General features: G+C 51.7%; 1 protein-coding gene across 1 annotated transcript; it reads right to left on the reverse strand.

The window, feature by feature from the left end:
* Positions 1 to 142: 142 nt before the first annotated feature.
* Positions 143 to 5,046, reverse strand: LOC142602292 (uncharacterized). Its single transcript, XM_075755779.1, is given in 5 exon segments — positions 143 to 328; positions 496 to 603; positions 1,040 to 1,174; positions 1,951 to 2,485; positions 2,487 to 5,046. Coding segments are annotated over 5 exon segments (2,187 nt in total). The 5' UTR covers positions 3,710 to 5,046.
* Positions 5,047 to 18,828: the final 13,782 nt, after the last annotated feature.

Genomic DNA, 18,828 nt, shown 5'->3' on the forward strand with positions numbered 1-18,828 from the left:
TCCGTAGCCCCACGGTACCGGCTGCCAGGGAAGACGCCCCCGCTAACTCCAGCCCTGACAAACACGCTGGCCTTGTGGAAGGGGAAGCAACAGGTTCCCAGAGTCGCCCTGAACTCAGCTCAGATCATCAACAATTCCAGTTTCACTGGGACAATTTCCACTGCCCGGTGCCCTCGCTTCCTGACAGCCAAACCACACTCGGGCTGTAGCACGGTGCAAAGTCGTGCCCAGCAGTACGGCCGCAGCGGCTACTGATGAGAGCTTTCCCACTCCTCACCTGCTTCTGCAACTCAGCTAATCGACAACTGCAGCACGTGTGAGACTCCTCCTGTGAAGAAAACGCAAGGGTTTCTTTTTGGTCTCCAGTTTGGCCAGGGCCATGGTCTCTATTCGACGTCTATTAGGTGTGTCCTGGGGGGCTGCTGCCGCTGGGATTTGCCATTGTTCCTCTCTTTGGCCAGACCCTCCTCCCACCGAGTACAATGCTGTTCTCACCTGTCGAGAAGCAGGCACCTTGTGCTGGTCAGAGAGAGAAAAGCCGCACGCATCTGGCAGCGACCGACCTCTAGAGTATCTCTTCAGTCTCCTCCGCTCCCGTTCCACCTGCGTGTCGGATGGGAGAAAGGGTCACAGAAACCTGCTGCCACCAAACAAGGAGTAACAGCACCTCTGGACACCATGGCAAGGAGAGTTCTGCTCCGAGACTGTTCATGGCACCAGAGAAGGTTGGGGGCAAAAAGGACTCGACGTAGACTATGGAAGAGAAAGAGGAAGCAAGAGGAAACAGCTCCTGGCACAAGAGTGTCAAATGTGTCTGTATGGGGACACTGGGGCAAGAAGGGTGGTACCGGAGGGAACGTGCGTTTCTGAAGGCAATGGGGTGCCAGAAGAGAGAGAAAATACAAAAGCCAGTGTCTGCAGGGGAAAGTGGGAGAGGGAAGGCAACAAGCAGAGGACTCCAAAGTGCTGCCTGTGGAGGAAATGCGTTGTGTTCCAGAGGAGCGTGAGGCGCTGCAGAGGCAGCGAAAGCCTGCTTCACCTGCTCAAGAGTCCTCCTGAGCTCAGCATTGACTTGCTTCAGCTCCGTCTTCTCGACTTGCAGACGTTCCAGCCGCTGTGACAGGAGTCTCTTCTCCGAGAGCCAGGAGAGCTGCTCCCTTTCTGCAGTAGCCTGCTGGGTACACAGAGAGGAGATCGTGAGAGCCAGTGCCACAGAAAGCTTAGAAGGGCCAGAAGCAACACGTCGCGGAGAGTGACCAGACCCTGGAACGGACAGTGCTAAGCCCCTTCGTCTCCTCCTGCTCCACAGGCCAAAACAACACACTCTCTTCCTAGGGCGGCCCCTCCAGATCACCTTGGAGAAATCCACACAAATTTGCCCTCATGCGTTTTGGACTGCGGCACAACTACACCCTGAACGCGCAACAAAGCATCCTTTAACCTGATCAGGCGGCAGGACGAATTCCGTTCTTTTTAATACACTGGAAAAGCTGTACCTCAGCAATCTACATCTCTGAAAGCATCCTCTAAGCACCATCCGCGTAGCTGCTCTCCAGCCCTCGTTATAAAATTTGACTAAGTTTAGTACATTAGTTTGGTCAACGGTGCCCTTTCCTTTCCACGCCAAATCCTAACCACGACACGTTGGCTAAGCTTGCCTAGATAGGAGAGAACCAAGTAGCCATCCCCAGCTTTTGGCCTGGAGTTAATTTTAACAGCAAGCTCCGTAGTTCTGTCAGTAGTTCTGGGCTGGACAGAAAGCATTCCAGCAGGTGAATGGTCTCTGGCCGGAGCTACACAGACAGGCAAGCCTGCTGGCTGCAGCCATAGTTTCTGTGGCCAAGCCGGTCATAGATTGATGGGAACATAAATTCCCATATCTTGATGGGAACCATCGTTAGAATCCTTCATAGACATTTTAGTTGACTGATGATCAATCACGCTGCCTACCTGATGACGAAACCGGTCCGTGTCCCTCTCTGAAACCATACTCTGCAGGACGGCTATTTCTCCCCTCAGAGTCCCATTGGCCATTTCACTCTTGGTCAGGGCGAGAGTCAGTGCTTGTGCCCTCTCTTTCCAGTTGACTTCTCCGCTTTCAGTCTGCTTCCAAATAGCAATCACATGCTCCAATTCTTCCCCCTTTGCTTTCCGCTCATCTTCCAGTTGTTGGGTTAGCTCCTTCTGCCTTTGCAAGGAACGGTCTCTCTCCTGGAGCACCCTCCTCTGCTCAGCTTCCTCTCCCTCCCATTTCTGGAGTTTCTGGATTTGTTTCTGTAGGGTCTCCCCGTCATCTTTCCATCGCAAAGCTGACGTTAATTGTTTCAGGAGTTCGCTCTGCCGCCTAAGCTCTTCTTCTCTCCCTGACAGAGTCTTCTCGAAATACCTGACTCTGTCTCTCTGGTACTCGATCTCTTCATCCTTCCTTGCCAGAGTCTGCTGAACGTGCTGGAGATCTTCCCAAAGAGCTCTTATTTCCTCTTCTAACTCTTCTTTGCTCACCTTGAGCCTTGGTCTCAAGCCTAGAGGTAGCCTCCTCCAGAACCCCTATCTTTCTTCCTCTTCCTTTCAGAGTCAGTTTTGTCCCTTGAAGATTTGTTTGCTCAGCTCTCGGCTTTTCCTCCTGTTCCTTGCGTGCCTCACGTGGCTTTCTAAGGGATACAATTTCTTGCTCCTTCTCCTTTAGGGCCGCTTCCAGATGCTGCAGAATTCCCTTCTGCTCTCCAGAGTCTTGGTCTGCTTTTTGGAAGGTCGCAATCAGTTCCTTCTGAGATTCAGTCATGAAATCCTTTTCTTTCTGTATTGCCGTAGCGTATTCTAAGTCTCTGCGTAAGACCTTCAGCTGTTCTTCTGGTTTTTCCTCGTAGCTCCTTGTTTGCTGCTTTTGGGTGGCTATGAGTCCGTCCTCTTCTTTTAAGGTTTCTAAGGCCTGCTCCAGTTGGTCACGGACAGGCCTTAACTGCATTTCCATGACTTCTTCAGCTTCCTGGATTTGCTTTTCTTGTGACTCAAGCTCTTGATCTTTTTGAGACAAAGCAAGTGTCATCTTTTCTACTTTACCGTGAAGCTCTTGCAGGTACCCCTCTTGCTGTTCCTTGTACTGCTGCAAGAGTCTTCACTGATGCCTTTGAGAATCACACTCGCTCTCTCTGTCCTTAAGAGCTGCCCTCAGGTGTTCGAGGCTTGCGTGCAGAGATTTCACCTGTTCTCTCTCCCTTTCCGGTTCTTGGATCTGCTGAGTCAGAGACATAAGCTCCCAGTTTCTCTCCTCCAAGGTTCCTTTCAGATGATCACGATCCACCCGCAGATTTCTCACTTGTGATGCACCGTCTTGTTCTCGAATCGCTATTTTCCCCTCCTGGAATTTGATCTCCCGGTCTCTCTCTTCCAGCTCTTTGCTCATCTTGCTGACAGCAGTCCTCTGCATTTCTCGCTGCTTCTCCAGCTCCCGTATCCGTTCTTGCTGGGATTCCATCTTCTGGTTTTTCTCTGTTATGTCCTTAATAACCTGATCGAGAGTAGTTTTCTGCATTTCTTGCTGGTCTTCCGGCGTTCTCACCTCTTCCTGGTACAACTTCATTTCTCCCTCCCTCTCTGACAGGATGGCAGTCAGATGAGTGAGAGTCTCCTGCAAAGCTTTTCCCTGTGCTGCGTCTTTCTGGAGCGCCTGCATTTTCTCCCACTGCGTTTCCACTTCCTCGGTTTTCATGTTCAAGACAGACAATGCAGTCGGAAGTTCTTGTTCGAGGCAGTGATTCGTATCCGTTGCTGTATTTGCTCAGGTTTCAGAGGCTGTGGCTGATTCCTGAAGAAGTTTTATCTCCCGTACCAGTTTTGCTTTAACTGCTTGCAGCCTGTCCCGTTCATGTTGCAAAACAGCGAGGAAAAGATTCAATAATTCCATCCATATAGGTCTGGTTTTCGTAGGAGCTTGGAAGTCCTGCTCCAGTGGCAGTCAAGGGCTGCCCCCCCTCCCCCTGCCTCTCGGGATGTTGTAGACCTTCCCTGCGCCACCCTTTTGGTTGCCTCTTTCCCAGCTTACTCAGCCAGTCCCATCTTCCTTTTTGCCCTTCTCTGAGCCTCTTCTAGCTCTAGCGTGTTCTTTTGGGGAGGAGCTGCCAGAACTGCAGCCAGGATCTAAAGTCCAGACCAGGCATGATTTAGGCAGTGCCATGATGATGTTGTCTCTGCTAGGGAGGAAGGCAAGAGAGAACAACCCCAACATGGGATTTCCATTTGGGTTGGGGGGGCTTGGGGGGGGGTTTTGGGCCTCTACTGTGTAGAGTTTTCATGGTACCACCCTCTGGAACCCCGCTGTCCCCTCTAGAAGGAGGAATGGTCAGGTGACAGTCTGGCATTCCCACTGTTGGAAATCGGGACTAGATTTCCCCTGGCAGGCATTCCTATGGATCCGGATCAGCACTTTTGTTTCTCAAATGTCTCTCTTTTTCCCCCACTGTCTGCTCTCAGATGGGCCATGTTGAACAGCTTCCTATCATTAGCTAACTCTGCCTCCTCACCCCTTTTTCCAGATCCAGATATTTGGAAATCTAAATATGGATTTGGACACCAATAATCGCCCAAACCATGCAATGTAAATAGAGACAAGTTTGAAAATTCCTTTGACTACAGGTTCAAGGGCAGAAATCATCAGCACTGAGGAAAACAGACACCCTGAATCATAACTGACTTTTATATGACTACAGCATCTTTCCCTGCTTATTCAGAAGAACGCAACTGGAAAAGGTAAACCAGAAAACAACCGCTGGTATAAATGACACTCTTCTGCTCCCGTAGTGGTCTCTCCACATAGTTTGTGCTATCGGTCATCTTAACGACCTCTCCTTTCTGGACTGTCCGCTCCTACCCCTGCTAACTCAGCTACATGGCCTGGCAGGAGAGCAAACGTCTGGGAAACAAGGAATGAGGAGTGGAAGGAAGCGGGAAGTGAGGGAAACTTGGTCAGCATTTGCGTACTCTGCATCTGCTCAGATTTGGACTGAATCGGTACAAGACCACCCAAAATCAGCTCTCCACCGGAAAAAGTTGCTCCTTAGAATTATTAACAGAAGGCCAAAAAACACGTAAGAAATGGCCCTTTGCAGTATCTGCCAGCCTCACCACGACATCCTTTCTTTGCTTCTCAGTGCTCTCGAGTTTCCTCTCCAAAGACGCCAGCTCTTGCTGCAGACGCGTGGCCTCCTCCTTCAGAGACTCTTTGGAGGCTGCTAGCTGAGATGTCAACTCTTCCACCTCAGGTAAAACATAACGAAGCAGTCAAAGACTATGGCTTGTCACTGTCAGCCGTATCGTGTACCGTGAGGAAAGAACAACTTGAAATTTCACCCTGTCACGACAGTACCAGATTCACAATGGATACAGCCAACTTGTTTAAAAAGCTCAGTGGGTCACCACGTTCATCTGAAAAACCACCTTAAAAACCAAGACCAGCAGAAATCCAGTCTGATGATTGCTGGCAAACGGGCAAAAGGACTAGCCCATCTGTCCATTCAGCTGGCCGGTAAGTCTCCTCCAGACCAGCTGAGATGGAGACCACAGTATGATGGCAGTCAGAGGGACTACCCTACCAGCGTTACCCTACCAGGGTTACCCTAGTAACCCTGGGGCTGCAGGCTCCTTAGGCAGCCAAAAACTCCGACATGCGACGGAGCATCTCGCTGGCCATCCCCCGGATTCCACCGTCAAAATTGAAAACGTCCGGACCCTGCTCCCAGGCGAAACCTCCCAGCCCCGAATGGGGTTTCTTTCCTGAAACCTCAAGCAGGGCCCCATTCACAGCCCTAGTAACCCTGCGGCTGCAGGCTCTTTTAGGCAACCAAAAAGTCCGACATGCGACGGAGCATCTCGCTGACCATCTCCCGGATTTGACCATCAAAACTGAAAACGTCCGTCCGCTGCTCCCGGGGGAAATGTCTCAGCCCCGAATGAGGTTTCTTTCCTCAAACCTCAAGCAGGGCCCCATTCACAGCCCTAGTAACCCTGCGGCTGCAGGCTCCTTTTGGCAGCCAAAAATTCCGACATGCAACGGAGCATCTCCTGGGCATCGCCAAGCTATGACCATTAAAACTGAAAATGTCTGGGCCCTGCTCGCATAGAAAACCTCCCAGCCCCAAATGAGGTTTCTTTCCTGAAACGTCAACCATGGTCCCATTCACAGCCCTAGTAATCCTGGGGCTGCAGGCTTCTTTAGGCAGCCAAAAACTCTGACATGCGACGGAGCATCTCGCTGGCCATCCCCCGCATTCGACCATCAAAACTGAAAACATCCGGCCACTGCTCCCAGGCGAAACGTCCCAGCCCCGAATGGGGTTTCTTTCCTGAAACCTCAACCATGGCTCCATTCACAGCCCTAGTAATCCTGGGGCTGCAGGCTCCTTTAGGCAGCCAAAAACTCCGACATGCGACTTTCTGTCTCGTTGATAGTGCCTGGGGGCCGTGGGGTGCCACCCAGAGTGAGGGTGCCCAGGCTGCGGGGAAGGGCTGCTGCTGGAGGGGCAGTTGGCAGAGGGTGGCTGAGCCTGGAGCAGAGACAGGAGCGATGGCCGGCGGTCAGCTCCGCTCTTGAGCGTCCCCAGACTGCAGGGGTCGGGGTGGGTCCCTACCTTGGGGGTAGAAGATTTGGGGAAGGACACCGTCTGCAGGAGCGGGGGTGCTGGGGGGTCCCGGAGGCTGCATGGTGGGAGCTGCAGTGGTGGCAGCTGCGCCGCTGCCATGTTGCGTTCTGGCTGTTGGCTGCTAAGGACTCTCTGGCGTCTCCCAGGATGGAATGTGGGGTGTCCGCGTGTTCCGCCCCTCCCCAACAGCCTCCCCAGCCCCTCCTGCCTGGGGAGGGAAAGGGTTCGGGGGGGGGCCTTGCTGCATTGCCAGGGCTGGCACATGCTTGGGATTCGTGGGACTTGGTGGGACGAGTGTCACGCCTGGAGTGCTGGCATGGAGGCTCCAGGCTGTTCAGGAGGGGTAGGCAGGGCAGGCGAGGTGGAGGTGTCGCACTCTATGGAAGGGAGAGGTTGGACAGTATGGCCCTTATGGCCAGCAAGGATGTGGTGGAGAGCCTCCGGGTGAGGATGAGGGGCATGGAAAACAAAGCGGCTGTTGTAGTAGGTGTCTGCTGCCGATGGCCTGGCCGGGATGCCCGCACTGCGGACTTAGTCCATAGGCCATGAGGAGAAATCTCTGCACGAGTAGCCCTTGTCCTGATGGTGCAGGTTTTGACTTCCCAGACACCAGCTGGGAATACCGTACTGCTGTGAGGAGCAGGTCTGGGAAGTTCCTGAAGTTTGTGGGAGAGAACTTCTTTTGTCACAAGCCATCAGGGAGCCTGCTCGGAAAGACCGAGCCCTCCTAGACTTGCTAGTTGTGAATGGCGAAGGACTGGTGGGCGACGGGATGGTTGAGCAGCTCCTCAGAGTGTATTTCCGTCTGCAGAGCTGCTGCCTACCGGCCCTTGCTCCTCTCGTGCCGTTTTCCAGGTGAGCTCAAAATTGTGGCGCGGGCTCTTCTCCGCTGTCCCTGAAGATGACCCTTCCAGAGAAGCTGGTGAAGGAAGTCCTGAGTGCCATCATGGTGCTCTTCAGCTGGGGCGCAGGGCTCGGAGAGGATTACGACCTTGTTTTCAAGGGCATTAGTTTCCTTACAAGCCGGCTTGGGGAAAAGGTGAAAGGCCAGGGCAAGTCTTGTTGTGCAAGAGTGCAGCTCTTGTTCATACTAAGGGAGGGCGGCTGGTGGTGAAAGAGAGACTCAGAGGAGAGAGTTTCCTTGAGGCAGCTACGTGGAGCGGTGGGAAGGCTTGCTGCCTTTGTGAGGGAGGAGCTCCTTTCCTTGGCCTTGTCAGCCACATCTGCAGAACCCACAGACAAGGATTAACGTGGCAAGGAACCTGCTGCTCTCCGCGCGCGTCCTGGGGGATCCGCGTGCTGCCCGCGTGAGTCTATTTGCGTGGCTTCTGAGCTCCTGCTTGCAAGGGCTGTGTTGCCGGACCTTGCCTGCCTCTGAGGTTATTCGAGAATCCCTTTTTAAAGGAAGGGTTTCCAGGTACCTCCCTGTGTGTTCCTTCTTATTGCTGGCTCTGCCTGTCCTCGCCTGGATTAATGTGGAAGAGGGGTTGTGCTTTAATCTCCCAACATGATCATAGACCCAGATGGGGTGATGGCAAAAAGAACTTTAAAAAGAGAGCTTCTGAGTTTTGCTGTGCATTGACTTGTAGCCAAGAAGCCTCTCTTCAAGGCTGGTTCCAAGACCTGACCTGTACAAGTGCTGTTGGGGACATGTCCAAGGCCAAGGAGGCAAAAGGGGAAGAAGACAGAACAAAGAGGCCTGTGAACAAGCGAGGCTCCTGGGGAGGTGGATGAGGGCACTGGGATGGTCCTGTGCTCGTGCGAGCAAGAGACTTCTTTTGGGCATGCCTTCTTAATTAGCTCTGAAAGGTAACTAGTGCTTCTCACAAGGGCTCGTGTGTTCTGGCTAGAGCGCGGATGTAGAGCAGGGTGATGCGAGACGCTGCTGTCAGCTTCATGCCTTTTCACCTTCTTTCCAGTGAAGAGTTTACCCAACTGTTATCCAGTCCGAGGGCAGAGTTCCAATCTGAACAAGGGGGAGACCTGAGAGAAGACAAGGCTAAGGAGCAAGGGAAAGAAGGTAAAGCAATGGCTGAATCCTGACACAGGTTTGCTGGATGGAAGCCAAGGCTACGCAACGCCTGCCCACTGCTCCAAGGTGCTGTTGATTGGCTGAAGAACACCTCCCCGCTCCCTCCCGTTATATCCCTCGTATGTCTTTTGTTTGAGCCCTGTCAGAGAGAACGTAAGGCCTCCTGGGAAACGTGACTCCAGCCCCTCCTATGCGGCTGGTGCTTTTGGGAGCCAGACCCCTGCGTTTGCCTGCTGCTTGAGAAGCCTCTCTGGCTTTTCGGAAATCCTACTGCCCCACTCCTCCCGCCTACCTCAGGAGAAGGGAGCAGGACAGAGAGCTCCAGGAGAGACTGGGAGGTGTGGGCACGGGAGCGTAGCAGTGAAGATCTGGCTGCAGCAGTAAGTGTGCGCAGTTTCTGCCACATGCTGGCGCGGTTTTGTGGCAGTGAGTCGGCACTGGGTGAAGGATCCCGACCTTGAGCCGTGGGGCTGGATAGAGCATCCTCCACTTTCTCCTGGCCTGGGAATGACCTCGGCCAGCCCCTGCCTCCAGGCACCTCTCTGCAGCTCCAAGCAAGTGCTCTAGGGCTTGTCCTGAGCTGAGGATGGTGAGTACCGATGGGCCCACGGATGTGTGGGGATGGGGCAGGACGGGTCTCGGGGTGCGAGAGCAGCTTTGTCCCTGCTGTTGCAGCCATGCAGCCCTGCTGGCAATCCAGAGGAGGTGTTAGAGGTGGACAGAGCCCGATGAGAAGAGCAGGAGGGGGAAGAGCAAAGCCCCCGCAGGGCCAGCAGCCAGGCTGCGTCTGGTTCCTCGGGTGCTTCTCTGAGCAGGACTGGTGCTGTGCCCTCCTGCGCTGCCCCGCTTTCCCTGGCCAGCAGCGGGGAACGAGATGCACCTCCTGGACTGGGTGGTAAGGTGCCAGGAGCTGCTGCTGCTGCCTGGGGGAGACAAGAAAACCCCCTACCCCAACAGCCCGGGCAGCCCCAAGGGACATGCAGCACGTCGGAGCCCAGCCACGGCTGTTCCCAGTGGAAAGGACCAGCCTGTGCCTGAAGCGGATTTATCTGCTGGGATCACAAAGGGAGGTGCTGCTGCAAACCCCGGGTGTCATCCCAGAGCAGTTTGTAGGGTCAGGGTCCTGGGACCTACCGGTCCCAGGGGGGTCAGGCCGACAGTTGTAGCGGGTGTTGTGTAGCCTCCACGCAGGACTAGTTAAAATTCAATCATATGACTACGACACTCGTCCCACCAAGTCCCATGAATCCCAAGGACGTGCCAGCTCTGGCAACGCAGCAAGGCTTCCAGCCAAACGCACTTGCAATCACAGCCCCCGAGAGCCGCCTGAAGGCGCCGGGGGCACCCCAGCCCCCCCCAAACCCTTTCCCTCCCCAGGCAGGAGGGGCTGGGGAGGCTCTTGGGGCAGGGCGGAACACGCGGACACCCCACATTCCATCCTGGGAGACGCCAGAGAGTCCTTAGCAGCCAACAGCCAGAACGCAACATGGCAGCAGCACCGCCGCCACCACTGCGGCTCCCACCACACGGCCCCCGGGACCCCCCTGGCACCCCTGCTCCTGCAGACGGTGTCCTTCCCCAAACCTTCTACCCCCGAGGTAGGGACCCACCCTGACCCCTGCAGCCCGGGGACGCTCTTGGGGGGGCGAGAGCGGAGCTGACCGCCGGCCATCGCTCCTGTCTCTGCTCCAGGCTCAGCCACCCTCTGCCAACTGCCCCTCCAGCAGCAGCCCTTCCCCGCAGCCTGGGCACCCTCACTCTGGGTGGCACCCCACGGCCCCCAGGCACTACCACCAACAGGTACGGCACCCCTGGCTGCTCTGGCACCCGGGCACCCACACCACCCCGTCCCCCTGGCACTTCTGGCCTGGGTGCTGTGTGCCCAGTAAATCCAATTCCCCAAGAATTGCCCAAGTACTTGGGGCCATCTCTCCCGGTTCACCTCCTGGGGGCGAGTCTCCTCCCTGCTTTGCATCCCCGGCCCCCCGGCACACCAGCTCACCCCACACAGAGTGCCCCGGCCACAAGCTCCCCACGTGCCCGCCACAGAGCCGGGGGACGTCGGCCATCGGGGCCGCCTCGGTGGGTGGCCCTGGAGGGTCCTCCCAGCCCAGCACGGCTCCCTCTCACCCACACAGGTCTGCAGAGGGCTCCGTGCGGCTGCTTCTTCGACCCCCGCGTCTTCCACATCCAGTGGACGGTCGCCAACGTGCCTCCCCCGGACAGCTCCGTGCTCAGCCATGGCACCGCTGCTCTGCCGGGTGCTGCCCTCTGGGCCCCGGGGGCTGCACGACCCTCCCGGCCTGGGCAGCCCCTCTGACCCCCCAGGCACAGCCCCCACACCTCGCACCCTACCACCATCAGGGGAGAGCAGAGGCCCCAGCCCCCCCACCGCTGCCCACATACATCCCTGCCTACCGGCACATCAACATACTTCTGCAACCAGGCACAATGCCCCTTCCCTTGCAATGGGGAACCGCAGCTCTGTGTTTACCTGGGCTTCAGTTACGGGGTGGTTAATTGGTTGGGCTGTGAGAGGAAGAGGTGAGAAGTGCTGCTTTCCATGCCTCCAGCCACAGCAGGGGTGTCCACATCAGTGTGCCCGGTGCAGTGCAAGCAGCCCTGCACAGTCATGTTCCTTGATAGAGGGGAGGATGGAACTGTAAGAGGGACGCAAGCCCCTCACTGGGTGGAAGATCAACGCTGTGGGGGGGGTCTTGTGATTTACCATAATAGTGTTAATAAATCTTATAGTCAGCAGGATCCTAAAATCAGGGATTAAAATCAGGTTCCATGCTGGGACCCCCCCATGGCACTTGCCCAGGGACACAGTGGGGGGGGGTAGCAGGGGAAAAGGGGAACACTGCGGGGTGGGTGGGGGAAACTGAGGGGGGGCAACAGGAGTTTACAGAGGTGTGGGCAGGGGGCAGAAGGGGGGCACTGGGGAACAAGTGGGGAATGTCAGGGGGATCTTAAAGGGTCAGCAATGGCACAGGGGCTGAGCAGAGAGGTCTGGCCAACCCATCGGACCCCTGCCCACTAACACAGCTCACACCGGTGGTGCTCCCCAGGCCCAGTGGGCCTGGGTACATCGGTGTGGAGCAGGGGCAGCTCCACACAGGAAGCCCACCAGCAGAGATGTGGTTTCGTCCCTCGGGCTGCTGGGCACCCTGGCTCCACTGCAAGCCCACGTGAGCCTCTGGTCCCCTACCCCAGGGGTTCCGTCATATGTGTGATCCGAACTGAAGGCTCTGCCAAGTTTGCTCAAACCCATGCTCCTGCCCTGCACAGTCGTGTTCCTTGATAGAGGGGAGGATGGAACTGTAAGAGGGACTCAAGCCCCTCACTGGGTGGAAGATCATGCTGAGGGGGAGGTCCTGCTGTGGAGGGCACCAGCAAGGGCCGAGGCGCCGGGGCCAGGGCTTTCCCTGGGTGCTCCGGCAGTCCTGGGAGCCGAGCGTGCCGGGTGCAGGGCCAGCAACTGAGCTGGACGTGCTCAGTTTGTACGACGGGGGCTTGGAAGGACCCCCATTCTGCCGCACGGCTTCAAGGGGGTTGAGTCCAGGCACGCATGAGCCCTGGCTCCCTGCACATCAGGCTTTGCGCTGCCCTCAAATGGTCCAAGCCTCCTCCCAACCCCACAGAGCTTCTCAGCCCTGACGGTAACTCCTATTTCCCCTGACTTGCTGCTCGCGTGGACCAGACGCATTGGCTCAGCTGCATCTCCTGGAAGAAAGTGAAGGACCAAGAAGCCAGAGACACGGGGAGAGAGATCCCGGCAGAGTGGAGTCCCTGGAGATAAATGTCTTTGGGGGGAGGTTTCTCATGTCAGGCCAGGCCAGGGAAACAGATGAAACCGTGGAGTGGGAAGCCTCCAGTAGGCAAGAGCTGAAAGGGGCTGAGCTCTGCCTGCTGGCAAGAAAAGAGGTTTTAGCTAGTGTGTACTTCTGCTGCCCTCTCTCCAGTAGCTATGCACAAACTAGAAGAACAGAAAAAAATGCAAGCAAATCCATTTTAGCAACACTTGACCCTCTTCACTTACTGGACTGTTTTCAACTCGTTCAGTCCTTCGTTACCCCATGTCTCTTCCTCTGTAAAGTGTGTCTGCACAGGTTCCAGCTTAGTCCTTTCTTCCCACTCTTGAATCTGGCAGACAGTCCCTGCCCTTGGTTTTATCCTCGTTCCTGCAAGTTCTTCCTCTCTCCTAGGTGCTTCTGCCACCCCATCACTTGCGGTGTTTGCTTTTTAATTGCACCTGATAACATTAACACATCATCTCTTCTGCAGTTCTTGGGATTGACTTGCTGTCTTGGGTTCCCATTTTTTATTTTTTTTTTTTTGTATGTGGGGTTTTTTTGTTATTTGTTTTGACATTTTGTCTTCATGTACTCCTATGTTGTGGGATAGTTTGATTGATAGGGTGTTATTTCTTAGCAGCCCATCCTGCATGCTTTAGTATCCAAGCTTTCATTTTACTAATTGATGCAAGAAGCTCAGAGGACAGCAACAAGTGTTTTATCTTGCACACCTCCTTTTGTGGTGGGAGGCTGTTGGAGCTACAATGAAAGCCACTTTTACACCCTAACGCACAGCATGCCAACATTTGCTCGTTTTGCTGCTTGCAACATCTGATGTATGTCATGCAGTTCTCCCACAAGAGGTGTTTCTATCAACCCTTTTTATTGTGTTTCATGCTAATTTATGCATCTTTTAAGCACCTGAGAGTACTGTGGTCTCTTAAGGAAATGTATACAGCTATTACTCAGGCACTCCAACTGGATCTCTTAAAATTTACTTAGACAAAAGAAGCACTTGTCTGAAGTGTTTTCTGAGTCAAAAGATTCACTTTAACCCAACAGTTTCTCGCTTCCCACCATCACTTATTAGACAGATATATTAATTTACTTAGGACACTAATTTCAGTGACTTCAAGATGGTTAGGTATGTACCTAGACAAGAATATGTGGTGCTTGAAATTGAAATGGCAAAAGGTATTTTTACAGAAAACATTTCTGCTGGCATTCTGCCATTTCATAATGTGGTAGTCACACTGTTAATGATGGAATTTAATTTAGAACTGAAACGAAGAAAAAAAATTAAGAAAATTTAAATTTCTGTCTTCATCTAGGCCAAATGTTTACAAATTAGAAAGCTGAGTCCAAACATCTGTTTAAGGAATTGTAAAATCAATTTTTAGTTGTAGTCTTAAACAAGCTTCAGTAAGTGTACATGCCTAACTTTCTAGACTTCCGAGAATTTGCAGTAAAGGAAGATGTTAAAAATATGAATATGCTGTTCTTATTATGACTCTTTTGGCTCAAGAGGGAAAGGGGAGTGGGGGGGAGAGACTCTTACCTAGATGTGTTTATCATCAAATGCTTTGAAAGTGCTTATCTTAGAATTGCCATGGAAGTTTTTATACTGTTAATAAATCTCTTCTAAAATAAATACTGAAATTCCTCCCTTACCTTTGGTAGTGGAGAAGGGGGAAAAACAACTTACCCAAAAGCCCCCACTTAGTGTTGATCTGTAATACAATTTTACCTGTTTGTATTTATAATTTCTGAGTGTGTGTATGCTCTTTATAGGAAGGTTTACCTTTGTTTTTTAGGACTGCATTACTGTGATTTTTTTTCAGGAAGCAGGAAGTGCATTTTGCTTTTACTTTTGTTGACTCCTTGCAGCTCTCAAATGTGTTTTATTCGAGTATTTGCTGGAGGCCCTGGTTTTCCTCCAAAAAGTCAGCCCAAACACAATTTGCTCATGAACTGGTTTTGAGATGCAGGCACATTACAGCACCAAAGAAGCAGAGAGATCCCTTTCTTCTTTGTAATTATCAACAGTATTTAATAGACTGTTTTAATAAAGCACAAAGCTCTTTAATCGATTGTCAGTAGCTTCTGTGGGAACAGGAGTTGAAGCAGCCATTTGCAAAATATTTTTTTAGATTCTCTTCCCTGTTTCATCTGGGGCCTCTCAGTATAAGATGACCCATAACTGCTCTGTGGTTTCTTCTTCTTCTCATATACTTCTTAGATCCCTTTTTCTCATTTAAGTTATTGAAGAAATCTAAGCCAGGGGAACATAATTCCAAGTCAGCTGTAACTGTAATACAGCTGGGTGCTCTGTTCCCCTAGGCATCCACGGACTTGTCTTTACCTTTCCTTCTAGGTTCTTGAGGTGTGACTAATCTAAACATAGGTGTCCTTGTCTAAATGAGTCGTTAGGCTCCTCTGTCTGTGGGAGTAAAGAAATGGGCCCCTCCAGGTCCAGTTACCTCATTCCAAAGCAGGTGCCTGGGGAAGAGACATCAAAGGCGCAAATCTCGCAGCCCCCACCTTCTTCATGCCAACAGCAGAGAGGTTCTTGGGTGACTTAGATCTCTGTGTTGCGAATTTTCTGAAGTGAAGTGAAATGAATCCCACCCTGGCTGGTTGTTCTCTGCTACGCCCCAACCATGCTTCTGACCCTCCCCTTCTGCTTTTTTCTTCCTTCAATAATATATATAATATATATACATATATATATGATATATATAAAATATATATTATAAATATATGCAATATATATTATAAATATATATCATATATTATATAGTATAAATAATAGGTATAGTGTATAATATGGAATATAAGTTATAATATTGTATATGATATGATAATATATATGTAATAATTCGATATAGAATTCACAATTGTTCATAAGTCAATATAATAATATATAATGGACCCCACCTGCCAGGGAGAAGCCGTGCTGGGCTGCAGAGCCCAGAAGTGATCCTATGAGAGCCCAGGGAAACAGCCCTGCCCGAGTTCTGCCCACAGGGCTGGGCTGAAGGGCACTCGTCCTTGCAGTTCCCATCCGTGGGGCTCAGGCTCCCACAGCAGCTTCGTCATCAAAGAGTGGAAGAAGCTTCTTCACCAGCTGCAGAGTGGTGGGGCCTAGTTTCTGCTCTGCACTTGAAGTAGGATTTAATGGCACCCTCATCCCAACTGTGTGCACGCAGCCTCTGGGAAGAAGCCAGATGTTGCTGGTGTTTTCTGGTGGAAGGAGCTGAGAGTTTTCCTCTCTTGACCCAAGAAATATTTTCCTCCCTTCACCACAGTTACCACCCAAGAGTTTAAGGCAGATCCACTGTGAAATCCAAATGATGTGACAAATCCAAAGTCTGTGACAAATTTAAACAGGACACCGGAGATGTTGCTTCTACCTCTTCTCTGCTAAAATCCACTGTTCTAATGAGACCCAGGGTAGTGACGCTGCCTCATGGTGTTTACCTTTGCTTTTCTAAAAAGATGGACCAAAAAAATCACAACAGTTTGAAACAGAACAAAGTGCAGGCACAGCCTGTGATTACTTTTACAGCTTGAACAATGATTTTTACTCAAATCCTTAGTTTTGTAGCAGTAGACACGACACTCAGCTGCAGGGCCTCCCACCCCTCGTGCCATGGTGCTGTGCCAGCTCTTACGGACCTGCACGCATGGACAGCATGATGACAGGGGCTGGGATGACACACACTGCCGTACACACATGGCAGCTCTTAGGGGACTTCCAGCCCTCTCTGGGTGCCACTTTTAACCCCACCTGAGGACCCAAAGAGCTCCAGCCCCACGACTCTCCTCTTTGCTAACCTGGGGAAAGGAGCGTTTCCCTCTCGTCCACCTCTGTGGGGGCAGAGGCTGGGAGGCTGCAGCACTTGAGCTCTCCTCCAGCTTCATCTCCCAGCAGGTGACTAGGTGGCTGTCCCAAAATTTACACACAAGAAAATAATACTGAAGGGGGGAGGGGAGCAGCTTAAAATTTAAGCACAAAACCACCCCACTTTTCTTTTACTCAGTTCTCCCAGGATGTTCATCTTACGCAAATTTTCTCAGCCTCTGATAACAGGGGAAAGAAGTGCAAAAAGAAACATATCACGCCAGCTGTGGCTGGGAACAACTGATGAGCGAAAAAGGAGGATATCGGTGAACGTTCAAAAGTAGCTTAATTTTATTTTTTTTTATAAATGAAAGGCAAGATGGCAACCTTGCACAAGATAGTCCTAAGTTTTGGGGGTTTTTTGCCCTAAAAAGCAATGGTCCCTGGGGGTAGAAAGGCTGAACTGCTGGGGCTAGGGGCCATCTGCTCTTTCTTGAGTGCTGTTGTTTACCTTGGCTATTCCTATGTAGAAATTAGACTAAGAAATCACCATCACACAGTCATTCTGAGGTGGGGGTTTCTGGTTTCTTGGGGTGGGAGGGAAGGAGGAAGGATAGTTAATATTCAGAAAACCTCAGCGACTTTAAAACGTTCCAGTTTTGGCATGCTGAATTTGAATGGAAGACTGGAGAACCCAAGTTTCCCAGCTTGTGCGTAGCCTGGCCTTCGAGTCATGACACCTTGGAGTACCTCACAGTTGGTATATAAAATAACACCTGCCCCAAGATTGTCATTTCAACAAAGGCATGTCACTTCCCTAACTCAACCAGGGACCTGCTTGTCAGATACAGCCAAGAGGCTTCAAACCACAGGAGTGTCTATGACAGTTTTAAAACATTAACTGACACCATCAAGACCTAAAATCCATTAAAACGGCCTTTATCTCATGCATAGGAAACAGCTTTCACACTCTCTGTCCTGGTTTCAGCTGAGAGGATTGATTTTTCTTCGTAGTGGCTAGTGTGGGGATATGTTTCGGATTTGTGCTGGAGACAGCATTGATAATATAGAGATGTTTTTGTTCTATGGACTTATTGTTGAGCAGTGTTTACACGGGGCCAAGGCCTTTTCTGCTTCTCACACTGCCCTGCCAGCGGGATGGCTGGAGGTGCACAAGAAGCTGGGAGGAGACACAGACAGGACAGGTGACCTCAACTGACCAAGGGGATATTCCATACTACATGACATCATGCTCAGTTTACAAGGAGCTTGGGGGAAGGGCGGGGGGGGGCAGCGGCATTCGGAGCAATGGCGTTTGTCTTCCCAAGTCACCATTACGCGTGACGGAGCCCTGCTTTCCTGGAGATGGCTAACAGCTGCCTGCCATGGGAAGTGGTGAATGAATTCCTTGTTTTGCTTTGATTGCACGCACAGCTTTTGCTTTACCTAGTAAACTGTCTTTACCTCAACCCACGAGTTTTCTCACTTTAACTCTTCCAATTCTCTTCCCCATCCCGATGGGGGGGAGTGAATGAGCGGCTGCGTGGTGCTCAGCTGCCGGCTGGGGTAAAACCACGACACTCTCTTTAGGAATCATAATTACAATTTTGTACTCAACATAGAAACCAAATTATTTTTAGAGCAAAACATGTTGGTTCTGTTTGTGGCAAAGATCTGCTCACGTTGCTGGAAAAGCTGACTGCCGCTGACGTGAAGAAGCAACAAATCCAGCTTTCTAACTCCTGACTGAAAACCAGTCTCTTTTTTAAACTGATGAGCCCTATTTTGGAAATTGGTTCAAGAACAACTAGAGCAGCCATGTGAAGAAAGAAAACTGCAAACTCCACATGCCAAAAAAAAAAGATGACAGCATGAAAAGAGTACTATTTAAGTACCAGTATGCGAGAGGTACTACCTAAGTATCAAATGTCTGGATTGTCATGGTAACTTTTTTGATCTTTGTCTCTCGTCTGTCTTGATAAAATCACAGTGTAAGAAAGTGCTATTAAATCCTACAAGTGTAGAGCAGAATCTAGGTCCGAAGCCCCACAGGTATTTCAGGATCCAGATGATTTGTAAACCCCATGAGAATTAGGCACTTCAACATCTTTTGACATCCAAGGAAAGCAGATCAGCCTGGCCAGATAGATAGAGCTGCTGGGGAGCAGGGTTTGACATGATGGATCCCAAATGACTGTCCTTATCGCCAACATTGTAACATTGGTCCCTTCCTTGATGAGGACAATCACCTCACAAACAGGGACACAGACAAAGCAAAGATATTTAATGCTTTCTTCGCCTCTATCTTTCACACCCCTGTTGGGCCCTGGGACCCCCAGAGTCATGACTGGGGGGGATGATAAACTCCCAGCTGACTCTGAACGTGTCTGCTGCTCTGGCTGGATGCACAGAAGGCTCTGGGACCCGATGGGATTCATCCCAGGGTGCTGAAAGAGCTGTCTGAGATCAAGGGGTGTCTGGACGATGTGCTTAGTCATACAGTTTAGTTTTAGGTAGTCC

This window comes from Balearica regulorum, chromosome 6 (assembly GCF_011004875.1).
Source record: "Balearica regulorum gibbericeps isolate bBalReg1 chromosome 6, bBalReg1.pri, whole genome shotgun sequence".
Taxonomy (NCBI): Eukaryota; Metazoa; Chordata; class Aves; order Gruiformes; family Gruidae; genus Balearica; species Balearica regulorum.